This window comes from Equus caballus, chromosome 1 (genome assembly GCF_041296265.1).
Source record: "Equus caballus isolate H_3958 breed thoroughbred chromosome 1, TB-T2T, whole genome shotgun sequence".
Taxonomy (NCBI): domain Eukaryota; kingdom Metazoa; phylum Chordata; class Mammalia; order Perissodactyla; family Equidae; genus Equus; species Equus caballus.
In genome coordinates this window covers 193700516-193714249 of record NC_091684.1, presented here as the reverse complement: position 1 = coordinate 193714249, position 13734 = coordinate 193700516, and the positions used below count along the sequence as shown (strand labels likewise).

At 38.3% G+C, this 13734-nt stretch overlaps 1 protein-coding gene across 4 annotated transcripts in view; it reads right to left on the bottom strand.

Annotated features, from left to right (window-relative positions):
• Positions 1–13734, bottom strand: part of TOGARAM1 (TOG array regulator of axonemal microtubules 1) — an 84205-nt gene that overhangs the window by 35623 nt on the left and 34848 nt on the right. For 2 of the 4 annotated variants that reach the window (XM_023624500.2, XM_023624493.2), the window contains exons 8-9: positions 11579–11731; positions 398–496 (exon numbers count right to left, since the gene is read on the bottom strand). In XM_023624500.2, the coding sequence (XP_023480268.1) occupies positions 398–496; positions 11579–11731 (252 nt within the window). The remainder of the gene's footprint in view (positions 1–397; positions 497–11578; positions 11732–13734) is intronic. The other 2 variants (XM_014734159.3, XM_023624508.2) reach the window with 1 other exon arrangement.

Sequence of the window (13734 nt, the reverse complement as noted above, 5' to 3'; positions counted from 1 at the left end):
AATTTTTAATTTTTTTAATTTTTATTTATTTATTTATTTATTTTTGAGGAAGAGTAGCCCTGAGCTAACTACTGCCAATCCTCCTCTTTTTGCTGAGGAAGACTGGCCCTGAGCTAACATCCATGCCCATCTTCCTCTACTTTATATGTGGGATGCCTACCACAGCATAGCTTTTGCCAAGCAGTGCCATGTCCGCACCTGGGATCTGAACCGGTGAACCCCGGGCTGCCGACAAGTGGAATGTGCACACTTAACCGCTGCGCCACCGGGCCAGCCGCAGTAATTTTTTAAAAACAAAGTTCTATTCAACACCTGAATCACACTCTATTCTTTATTGACATGCTTGGTTATGTGTGAAGAACACATACGATTAAAAAGCTCAATAACTCAGAAATACCTTTTCCAACAATGACTACTGAGTCTTCTGATAAGGTATTTGTAGATGTGAAGTCAAAACTGGAAATTTGTTGTACATTTGATGATGACACTGTAAATCCTAAAGAAATAAAAAAACCCACATTTAAAAATACTTACTTATTATATAGTATTTTAGGATATCAAAACATAGTCTTTTAAAACTAAAAATCGATTTCATACAAAGAATTTACAATTTATTTATTCAAACATGTTCATTAATTCAATAAATATTTATAATTAGAATACCTAGTATGGACTAGGCACTAGAGTGAAAAGAAATCTTCCTTAAGGAGTTTACACAGGGCAGGGTTATGAGTGGGAAACAAATATAAGAAAATAATCACAGCATGATACCCACGCGACAAGAGGGTGGCCGTGAAGGAAAAGCCCTGAGCACAGACCAAGGCCTCTCACGGCAATCTGTGCTCCTCCAGGTTAGCCTCCACCTCTGCTGTGATTCATCACCCAGTATTCTCTCTCCCACACACTACAAGCTCTACAGGGCGAGGGCCTATGTCCAGTTTGAATTATCAATCTTTTCCAGAGTCTGTGAGTACACAGCTTAGCACAGAGTGGGTGTTCAGTAAATATATGTTGGATGAATATTACAAGTCAGAAAAAAATGTAATTAATTTAGGGTCAACTAACAGAAACATCAGGTAGCCCCCAAAGGTGTTCAGTGACAAAGGGAAGCAAATCTCAGTAAACGGAACAATTTGCTCAATAATAGTCCACAAACATAAAATCTATATATAACTGTCAAGAGATGATTGAATAATTACACAAATCTCATGAGAAAATATATAAAGGACATGTTATCTTCAAGTAGTTTAACATCATTTATCAGAGATGCTGACATAACTAATCATTTTTAACATTATTTTTACTTTTTACACTGTATTTTCTTCTAAACAAAGAAATCTTGAAAAAAAATCACTCAAGTCTCAATTCTAAAATATGCTTAAAAGATTCTTCACATATAAACTATCCTTATATAATCTCTTTGGGTTACTTCTGTCCAATTTATTCAAATACAGAAACAGAAAATATTAACTCATAGAATCTAGACTGCTAACACCCCAAACATCCATCATTAATCATTTTCTTACATCATTAATTGGGGCACTAGGTTATCATGCTAGAAAACGGGCAGGTTCAAAGGAACGAGCAGCAGAGGAGAGGAACGGGAAGAAGAGGCAGTTCTGAGAGCTAATCCTAAAAACGTCTAAGGCTTCTTGGAGTGACGTCAGCAACATGGCGGAGGGACCTGTTCCCTCCGTCTCTCCCACTTTTGAACTATAACTAAATGGACACTCACTGACCAATGGAGGAAGCCCACACAGCACAACAGGATGCCTGAGAGACACACGCCACTGCAAATATGAGGGTGGATGAATGGGCCCTCCAGAAAGTGGTGGAGATAGGTGAGCACACCCTGCTCTCCACTGGTAGCCTTGTGCATGCACACAAATGTGTTCTAACCTGGTGCAAGTGCCCAGAAAGTGGGAACACGCAGTGAGCTGACCATAAGAGGAGGCGGCAGTAACTCTTAGCCCGCGCTCATGGTCATTCTCCTGGCAGAGAAAGGCAGCCCTCCTGTCCCCATGCCATAAAGGAGCAGCCACAGCTCAGGTCCCAGCAAGGAAGCTCTGCCACCAAGCTCAGTGGCCCCGCCGACTGCAGATCATCAACAGGGACCTCAGCAGATGTCTGCGCTGAAGCAAACACCTTCCGGGTGTGTGTGAATGCTCACAGTGCAACTGTGCTTCCCAAGAGGGAACGGATCCAGGCAGCTGTGGGAATAGGCGCGGCAGGTTTGAGCCCACTGGTGATCACGTTCTGGCGGGGAGGGGGAGCTCAGAGAAGCCCGTGAGGTGCCAAAGGGAGGTACTAGCCTAGTGAGGAAGTCCTGCCTGACAAGGACAGTCCACACAAGTGCCTGAACGCATCCCAGGCTGGGGCAAGCACCCATAACACCTCCACAGCTTCCAGGAGATGGGATGGGGCCAGAAACACTGCTCCTGCTCGCCCCTAGGTGTAACAGGGGGAATCTGTGTCCTAAGAATATGACGAATGCCCCAACAAAAGATTAGTTCATCAAACACCATGAGAAACTGGAGTGACAATTCAGACCAGAAGGAAAATGACAATTCTCTAGAAACCAACCCTGAAGACAGAAATATATAACCTAAATAACAGAATTCAAAATAGCTGTCACAAGGAAACTCAACAACTTACAAGAAAACATGGAAAGACAATTCAAGGAGCTCAGCAATAAAATGAATCTCTTTACCAAAGAGATTGAAACTATAAAAAAAAATCAAGCAGAAATTCTGGATATGAAGAACACAATTAATGACACAAATAATAATCTAGAATCATTAAGAAACAGAATTGATCTTACGGAGGAAAGAATTAGTCTTCTCGAGGATAAAAATGTAGAAATTCTACAGGTAGAGGAGGAGACAGAACTAAGATTTAAAAAAAATGAAGGAAGTCTTTGAGAAATATCTGACCCAATTAGGAAAAGCAACATAAGGATTATAGGTATCCCAGAGAAAGAAGAGAGGGAGAAAGGTGCAGAGAGCCTGTTCAAAGAAATAATTATTGAGAACTTCCCAAACATGGGGATGGTTTCAGATTTACAGATAAATGATGTTAATCAAACACCCAACTTTATCAATGAGGAAAGACCCTCTCCAAGGCATATAATACTAAAAATGGCAAAAGTTTGAAACAAAGAAAGAATCTTAGGAGCAGCAAGGCAGAAGAAAATAACCTACAAAGGAAACTCTATCAGGCTTTCAGCAGATTTCTCAGCAGAAAGCCTGAAGGCTAGTAGAGAATGGAATGATACATTCAAAATACTGAAAGACAAAAACTTTCAGCCAAGAATACTCTATCCAGTAAAACTTTCCTTCAGATATGATGGAGAAATGAAAGCTTTCCCAGATAAACAAAAGCTGAGGGAGTTCATCACCATTAGACCTCCCCTACAAGAAATAATTAAAGATGTCCTCACACCAGCAACAAAAAAGCAAAGCTCTACAAAGTTCTGAGCAAGGAGATATATAGACAGACATGATCAGAAACCTGCAATTCTCTACTAGAACAGGGAGGCAAAGGCTCAATTACAACTTAAAAGAGAAAGGGAAAGAAAGCATCAAAAGTAATGATAAACACTTCAACTTAGCCAGAAACTCACAAAATTAAAAACAGAACAATGTGTAACAGCAATTATTCAGAAGGGGAGAGGAAAGAGAAGGAACCTGCTTAGGTTAATGGAGCTAAGAGGCTAGAAGAAAATGGACTATCTCATCTCCAATATCTTTCATACAATCCTCATGGTAACCACTAAACAAAAAATCAGAGCAGAGCGACAATTCACAAAAAGAGAGAGAACCAAGAAATCCCTCTTAGAAAACCAACAAAATGAAATGGCAGTCAGAAATACAAAGGAAGAGAAACAGCGGAAACATAGAACAACCAGAAAACAGATAAAATGGCTGTATTAAGCCCTCATATAACAATAGTCTCTCTAAATGTAAATGGACCGAACTCTCCAATCAAAACAGAGTGGCTGGATGGATTAAAAAACAAGACCCAACAATCTGCTGCCTCCAGGAAACCCACCTCAGCTACAAAGACAAACATAGGCTTAGAGTGAAGGGATGGAAGACAATACTCCAAGCTAATGGCCAACAAAATAAGGCAGGTGTTGCCATACTTTTATCAGACAGAGCAGACTTCAAGTTAAAAAAGACAATGAGAGACAAAGAGGGGCAGTATTTAATGATAAAAGGGACATTCCACCAAGAGGACATAAGACTTATTAATATATTTGCACCTAACACAGGGGCACCAAAGTACATAAAGCAATTATTATCAGAGCTAAAGGGAGAGATTAACAGCAACACATTAATAGTAGGGGACCTCAATAATGGACAGATCATCCAGACAAAAAGTCAACAAGGAAATAGTAGATTTAAATGAACCACTTGACCAGATGGACTTAATAGACATATATAGAGAATTCCATCCAAAAACAGAAGAATACACATTCTTCTAAAGTACACATGGATTGTTCTCAAAGATAGATCATATGTTGGGTAACAAGGCAAGCCTCAATAAATTCAAGAAGATTGAAATCATACCAACCATCTTTTCTGACCACATGCTACAAAACTAGAAATCAACCACAAGAAGAAAACTGGGAAAGTCAGAAATACATGGAGACTAAACAACATGCTATTGAACAACCAGTGGATCACTGAAGAAATCAAAGACGAAATTAAAAAATACCTGGAGACAAATAAAAATGAAAACACAGCATACCAACCCTTATGGGATGCAGAAAAAGCAGTCATAAGAGGGAAATTCATAGCAATACAGGCCCACTTCAACAAGCAAGAAAAATCTGAAACAAGTAATCTTAAAATGCACCTAACAGAGCTAGAAAAAGAAGAACAGACAAAGCCCAAAGTCAGAAGAAGGAGGGAAATAATAAAAATCAGAGCAGAAATAAATGAAAAAGACACTAAAAAAAAAACAGTAAAAAGGATGAATGAAACTAAGAGCTAGTTATTTGAGAAGATAAACAAAATTGACAAACCCTTAGGCAGACTCACCAAGAAAAAAAGAGAGAAGGCTCAAATAAATAAAATTAGAAATGAAAGAGGAGAAATTATAACAGATACTGCAGAAATACAAAGGATTACAAGAGAATACTATGAAAAACTATATGCCCACAAATTTGATAACTCAGAAGAAATGGATGAATTCCTAGACTCATACAATCTCCCAAAACTGAATCAAGAAGAAACAGAGAATCTGAACAGACCAACCACAAGTACTGAGATTAAAACAATAATTAAAAACCTCCTGAAAAACAAAAGTCCAGGACCAGATGGCTTCTCTGGAGAATTCTACTGAACATTCAAGGAAGATTTAGTACCTATCCTTCTCAAACTATTTTGACAAACTGAAGAAGGTGCATCATTTCCTAATACATTCTATGTGGCCAACATTACCCTGATACCAAAACCAGACAAGGACAACACAAAGAAGGAAAACTACAGGCCAGAATCACTAATGAACTTACATGCAAAAATCCTCAACAAAATACTGGCAAACTGAATACAGCAACACATTAAAAGAATCGTACATCATGATCAAGTGGGATTCATTCCAGGGATGTAGGGATGGTTCAACATTTGCAAATCAATCAACTTGATACACTACATTAACAAAATGAGGAGTAAAAATCACAAGATAATCTCAATAGGTGCAGACAAAGAATTTGACAAGATCCAACATCCACTTATGATACAAACTCTCAATAAAATGAGTATCGAAGGAAAGTACATCAACATAATAAAGATTATATATGAACTGACAGCCAACATCATACTTAATGGTGAGAAACTAAAAGCCATCCCTTGGAGAAAAGGAACAAGATAAGGGTGCCCACTCTCGCCACTCCTATTCAACGTAGTACTGGAGGTATTGGCCAGAGCAATTAGGCAAGAGAAAGAAATAAAGGGAATCCAAATTGGAAAGGAACAAGTGAAACTTTCATTATTTGCAGATGACATGATTTTATATATAGAAAACCCTAAAGAATCCACCAGAAAACTACTAGAAATAATAAACAACTACAGCAAAGTTGCAGGGTATAAAATCAATTTAAAAAAATCAGTTGCATTCCTATACACTAACAATGAACTAGCAGAAAAAGAAATCAAGATTACAATCCCATTTACAATCGCAACAAAAAGAATAAAATACCTAGGAATTAACTTAACCAAAGAGGTGAAAGACCTGTACACTGAAAACTATAAGTCATCACGGAAAGAAATTGAGGAAGACATAAAGAAATGGAAAGATATTCTATGTTCATGGGTCGGAAGAATAAACATAGTCAAAATGACCATACTATCTAAAGCAATCTACAGATTCAATGCAATGCCAATGAGAACCCCAATGCCATTCTTCACAGAAATGGAACAAAGAATCCAAAAATTTATATGGAAGAACCAAAGACCCCAAATAGCCAAAGTAATCCTGAGAAAAAAGAACAAAGCTGGAGGCATCACAATCCCTGACTTAAAAACATACTACCAAGCTATAGTAATCAAAACAGCATGGTACTGGCACAAAAGCAGACAAACAGATCCATGGATCAGAATTGAAAGCCCAGAAATAAAACCACACATCTATGGACAGTTAATCTTTGACAAAGGTGCCAAGAACAGACAATGGAGAAAGGAAAGTCTCTCCCATAAATGATGTTGGCAAAACTGGACAGCTACATGCAAAAGAATGAAAGTAGAGCATTATCTTGCAACATACACAAAAATTAGCTCCAAATGGATTAAAGATTTGAATGTAAGAACTGAAACATAAAAATCCTAGAAGAAAATAGAGGCAGTACACTCTTTGACATTGGTCTTAGCCACATCTTTTCAAATACCATGTCTACTTGGGTAAGGAAAACAAAAGAAAAAGTTAACAAATGGGACTATAGCAGACTAAAAAGCTTCTGCAAAGCAAAGGAAACCATCAACAAAATGGAAAGACAACCCACCAACTGGGAGAAAATACTTGCAAATCATTTATCAGACAAGGGGTTGATATCCAAAGTTCATAAAGAACTCACACACTCAACGAGAACAAAAAAACAAACAATCCCATCAAAAAATGGGCAGAGGATATGAACAGACATTTTTCAAAGGAAGATGTACAGATGGGCAACAGGCACGTGAAAAGATGCTCAACATCACTAATCATTAGGGAAATGCAAATCAAAACTACAATGAGATATCACCTTACACCAGTCAGAATGGCTATAATTACCAAGACAAAAAACAACAAATGTTGGAGAGGATGTGGAGAAAAGGGAACCCTCATTCACTGCTTATGGGAATGCAAACTGGTGCAGCCACTATGGAAAAGAGTATGGAGATTCCTCAAAGAACTAAAAACAGAAGTACCATATGGTCCAGCTATCCCACTATTGGGTATCTACCTAAACAACTTGAAATCAACAATCCAAAGTAACATATGCACCCCTGTGTTCATTGCAGGAATATTCACAATAGACAAGGCATGGAAACAATCCAAGTGTCCATCGACTGATGATTGGATAAAGAAGATGTGGTATATACATACAATGGAATACTACTCAGCCATAAAAAATGACAAAAGCATGCCATTTGCAACAACATGTATAGACCCGGAGGGAATTATGCTAAGTGAAACAAGCCAGACTGAGAAAGCCAAACACCAGATGATTCCACTCATATGGAGAATATAAACAAACACATGGACAAAGAAAATAGTTCACTGGTTACTAGGGGAAGGGGGGTGGGGGTGGGCACAGGGGGTTAAAGGGAGCACTTATGCAGTGACAGACAAGAAATAATGTACAACTGAAATTTCACAATGATGTAAACTATTATGAATCTCAATTAAAAAAAAAGTCTAAGGCTTCTTGTGGAATGAATCCACTCACATAGGCCACTCATTGCCAATACGTCTTCGGGAAGTCTTTTTATTCCCTTCAGCAGTGCAATCACTGCTTTAACCCGATTATTTGGGGATGCAATATCTGAGCAGTCATGCCCAAGGCTACACAACTAGCTTTGCTTGGCTCATCACCCCTCCATTCATTTAACAGGAGGCACTGAACAACTATTGTCGACAAAGCATAACAGGGACATAAAGATGGCAGTATCTCCACTTTTACGTAACTTACACTACTCCAGACCAGGAGAGTGTGGAAAGCTTTCTAAAGAAATGGCTTTTAAGCCAGTATTCAAAAAGCAGACATGATCTGACACATTAACACTGGGAAAGGGCATCTAGGCAGACTGCACACGCAAACTAAGAAAACTTCTAGTATTAAGAATGCAGAGCATAGGGCATGAAAAAGAGTACAGTGAGAGGTAATGCAAGAAAGTTAAGCTGAGGCAAGATTATAAAGGGTCTTAAAAATTATGCTATAGGGCCGGCCTGGGGGTGCAGCGGTTAAGTGCACACATTCTGCCTCTCGGCGGCCTGGGGTTCACCAGTTCGGATCCCGGGTGCGGAAATGGCACCGCTTGGCAAAAGCTATGCTGTGGTAGGCGTCCCACGTATAAAGTAGAGGAAGACGGGCATGGATGTTAGCTCAGGGCCAGTCTTCCTTACCAAAGAGGAGGATTGGCAGTAGTTAGCTCAGGGCTAATCTTCCTAAAAAAAAAAAATTATGCTACAGAGTAGGAAATTTATTCTGTGGGAAACAGGCAACCACTCAAGGTTTTGAGTTATGTTAGAGAGGACGACCACACTTTAGAAAGATAGTTTATATGGAAGTCTATACAGCAATCTGGATTACAAAGGGATGAAAACAAGAGATAAGATGTCTCCCGAGAAGGCTACTGTAACAACCCAGGGCAGGGGCATGAAGGTCCAGATTCAGCTGAGAAACACTGGGAGGCAGGCCACTGCCCGAACCTGGAGGGCACGGAGAAGCAGACAAAGACAGCTCTCAAGTCTCAAGTCTCCACAGCTGGGAAAACAGTGATGCTACTAATAAAAATGGCTAACAAAGGAAGAAGAGCAGGTTCTGAACGCGTTGATTCTTGTTGACTAGACAGACCTAGCAGGTGTTTGGGTTAGAGTTGGAAGTGGGAGAATGGAGTAACTTTCTGGAGTAGACGAACTGCTGGTCAGAAGATGGAAATATTGTTATGGTTTGCTGCCCAAAAAGGACGCCACTAGCAGCGAATGAGCAAATCCAGCAATTATTTCAAAACAATTTAAAAAAAAGAAAATTAAAAAACTATGTATTAGGGTATGAGTCACTTTTAGGAAAAACAATTTTGTACTTGATTTTCTTTACATGAGAAACGAAACATGGAAGTAAATATGAAAAGACTCTGTCATTCTCTTTTGTAAAAACAACGGACAACTGGTCTCTTCCACAAAGAACAGACACTGAATTATATCATGGATAACATTTCAAGAAATTTACAAAAAAAGAGAAAAGTTTCTAATCAAGCGCCCTCTTACTTAATTTGAGTTATTTCCACAAAAAAATATACATGTCCTAAAAAGCCTGATTGCCTGCATAAATATCACCTAAGACCATCAGAAATAACAAAAGCTGACCTTATCACAAACACAGTTGCTACACACGAAAGATGACAGCTCCTTACACTTACTGGAAGATTACAATGCTTCAATATAGGCGACTTCTAACTACTGTAATTAAATATTTATACCCTTCCAAATCACTTCCTCTTATCCTTAGGGAAATTTTAAAAAATGCAGCTGTAATAGGATCTCTGAAAAATGGACAAAGCAGTCAGAGGTGCGATTTCCTACTAAGTTTAAAAAAAAAGAAAGGATGTAAATTGCTCACAATGGTTAGCGATAATAAAGAAGCTTTCCCAGGTTCTACTACAGGGAAATTATACTCCTGTTTCTACACTTACTCCATGGTCACAATCTAAGTAGGCCTCTGGGAGTCCCTTACTCACACGATTTCTCCACCCCACTGCAGTGATAAAATGTCGTGTAAAAAATCAGTGTGTGCGCGTGTGTGTATCCTGGGGAGTACAGGTCAGCAGGGATTCCCTAGTCTTTTTTACACTATTTGTTTTATTTCATAATAGTTTGCAACATTGTGAAATTTCAGTTTTACATTATTATTTGTCAGTCACCATACAGATGTGTTCCTTTACCCCTTAGGCCCACCCCTCAATCACCATTCCCCTCTGGTAACCACTAATCTGTTCTCTTTGTCTGTTTGTTTATCTTCCACATGTGAGTGAAATCATATGGCGTTTGTCTTTCTCTGTCCAGCTTATTTTGCTTATCATAGTACCCTCAAGTTCTATCCATGTTGTTGCAAATAGGACAATTTTGATTTTTTTATGGCTTAGAGTAGCATTCCGTATTGTGTGTGTGTGTGTGTATACACACTACATCTTCTTTACCCATTCATCAGTTGATGGGCACTTGGGTCACCTCCACCTCCTGGCTATTGGGAATAATGCTGCCATGAATGTTGGGGTGCATAACTCTCTTTGAATTGTTGATTTCAAGTTCTCTGGATAAATACCCAGTAGTGGGATAGCTGGATGTATGGTATTTTTAATTTTTTGAGAAATCTCCATACGGTTTACCATAGTGGCTGCACCAGTTTGCATTCCCTCCAGCAGTATATGAGCCTTCCTTTTTTTCCACATCCTCTCTGACATTTGTTCTTTTTTATCTTGGTAATTAGAGCTATTCTAATAGGTGTTAAGGTGATGAGTCATTGTAGTTTTGATTTGTATTCCCCTAATGATTAGTGATATTGAACATCTTTTCATGTGCCTGCTGGCCATCTGTATATCTTCTTCGGAAAAATGTCTGTTCATATCCTCTACCCATTTTTTGATCGGGTTGTTTGTTTTTTTGTTGTTGAGTTGTATGAGTTCTTTATGTATTTTGGAGATTAACCCCTTTTTGGATATATTATTTGCAAATATTTTCTCCCAGTTGGTGAGTTGTCTTTTCATTTTTTTCCTGGTTTCCTTTGCCTTGGAGAAGCTTTTTAGTCTGATGTAGTCCCATTTGTTAACTTTTTCTTTTGTTTCCCTTGCCCGAGTAGACATGGTATTTGAAAAGATCCTACTAAGACCAATGTCAAAGAGTGTACTGCTTCTATTTTCTTCTAGGAGTTTTATGGTTTCACATCTTACCTTCAAATCTTTAATCCATTTGGAGTTAATTTTTGTGTATGTTGCAAGATAATGGTCTACTCTCATTCTTTTGCATGTAGCTGTCCAGTTTTCTCAGCACCATTTATTGAAGAGACTTTCCTTTCTCCATTGTATGTTCTTAGCTCCTTTGTCAAAGATTAGCTGTCATAGGCCGATTCCCTAGTTTTACCCTCCAGGGCAGTCACTTCCCTGAACGGGCACCTCAGGCAAGCCCATAAAACAATATGCGAACCTGTGTGTTCTCCTATTTGGCAAAATTATTTAAGCAACAACCTAAAAGCAGAAGGGTAGGAAGAGAAATCTCAAAACTGAGAAATCTCAGTTAATTTTTCTTTATTGGCATGCTTAGGGAGGATTCTGATTTAGAGACATACAATCTTAAAAATTAACTTATGAAATTTACTAACCTTTTGTATGCTTAGAATGTCTCGGGTGTTCCTTATTTTGTATTTTTAAAACACTAGGGGAAATGTCATGTGACCTATCATCTTCAAAATCACCACATCCAAACCCATAGTTCATACGTTGACCAATTATGCTTACATTGGATGTTGTAATCCCTATAAAATAAAATACATAAAAATATTTATTTGAATGATTTAGGTAATATTATAGACAAGTACATATCTCCCCTCTAAATCTATTTCGCCTTATAAGCTTTTAAAAAGGTTAGTAACATAATATTAGAAATTATAACATTATAGTAATTTAAAAAGTTTTGTCTTAAATTTTGTCATTTTTTTACTTTATTAGCAGATAAGAACGTTTATTAGCTATACTACATTTTATAAAACAGCTTTAAAATGACAATGAAATACAATTTTCAATGTTTGAAAGAGCTAACCAAATATATATATTTTAAAACTATGATGGGCTTTAATGTTTAATGGCATTTTAAATTTTATAGACAAAAGAAAAATTTAAAAATCTAGACTTTCTAGACTGTGTCCTGAGAGAGGCCTCCCCACTCTCTCTTTCCTTCCAGTCTCATGTGATGGGCTCTGCTGGCTGGCTCGCTGGCAGAGAACCACACAGAGACTGTGAGTTCAGGATCTGGAATCACGCTTCCTGGTTTTAAACCCAGCACCGCCACTTCACCGCTGACAGAACCTGGGCAAGGCACGCCACCTTAGTGGAGACCGGGGACAACCGCAGTACCTCTTCCAGAACCATTCTGAGGATTCAAGGAAGAAAGTACATGTAAAGGGCTCAGCACTGCACCTAGCATAGTGTAAAGCCCCAAATCTTATATTCCTAATTAAAAATAAAACAAATCAGGGTTTGGCCTGGTTGCATAGCGGTTAAGTTTGTGTAGTGGTAAGTCTGCATAGTGGTTAAGTTCGTGCGCTCAGCTTCGCTGGCTCGGGGTTTGCAGGTTTGGATCCTGGGCATGGAGCAATACACTGCTCATCAACCCATGCTGTGCAGCATCCCACATACAAAATAGAGGAAAACTGGCACAGGTGTTAGCTCAGGGCCAATCTGCCTCACCAAAAAGAAAGAAAGAATAAAACAAATAAAAATCCTAAAGTAGGCTTCCTTTTAACAAATAACAAACATTTTAATCGACATTTAAACTGACCACCCTATACTAATAGGTACACTAATAACTTGCAGTTGTTAAAACTCCAAAATGTCTAAAAGAGAAAATCCTAGCCCCATATATTTGAGTCACCATGCATTTTTATATATAGCTCCTATTTAAACCATTCAGTAGTAATAATAAAATAGAATTTGCTTTTAATATTGCTGTGGGTATCTTAATAGACACAGGATGGTGGGGAGAGGACGTGGCTGGCGGCCGCTGGGCAGGAGACGGCTGTCGGGGCAAGGGCACTAAGTCAGTTCACAGAGAAAGATTCAAAAGATATCTGACATTAAATGATAGAGACCTTTGGGGAGTAACGTGGCTATCTTTCTAGATTCTTCTTAGTTTTGACAGCTAATTCATAAGTAAGCCTCATAAGGATACTGGCCTTGGATGAAAATGCTTTCTATTAATAGGTGATTCTGATCTAAGGCTCCAGGAAAAAACTTTCACATCATTCAGGAAGTTTAGCACAATGTGCTATAATAGGTAGTGATAGAACATACGTGGAAATATTTTTCGGAAATGCTATTGTGAAGACAGATTGAATTTATAGTATTTACAGAATTGTGTTTGTCTTCAGATATTCTTTATTCTGAGCATTATGATTTTGAGGTTTTACCAATTAACTGATAAACTTGTAGGAATCATTTGCTTACTAAAAACAAAACAAATCCTATCCCACATAAATAAAAAATATACACCCAACTTTATAAAGTCCTAAACCATGAGCAACTTTACATTTTGAAAGCATACTAAATTTAACCAAGAATAGAGTGAATTCAGTAATAGTGTTTCCAGAACGTGATCCTAGAAATACCTAAGTCACTTATTAAAAATATGGATTTCAACCCTGAGGATTGATTCATTAGGTCCGAGGTAAGGCCGAGAATCTATGTTACATGCATCCCTGGTGGTTCCTAGGATTAGGCAAGTTTGGGAAACACTAAATATTGCACAGAGAAGTACACAGTG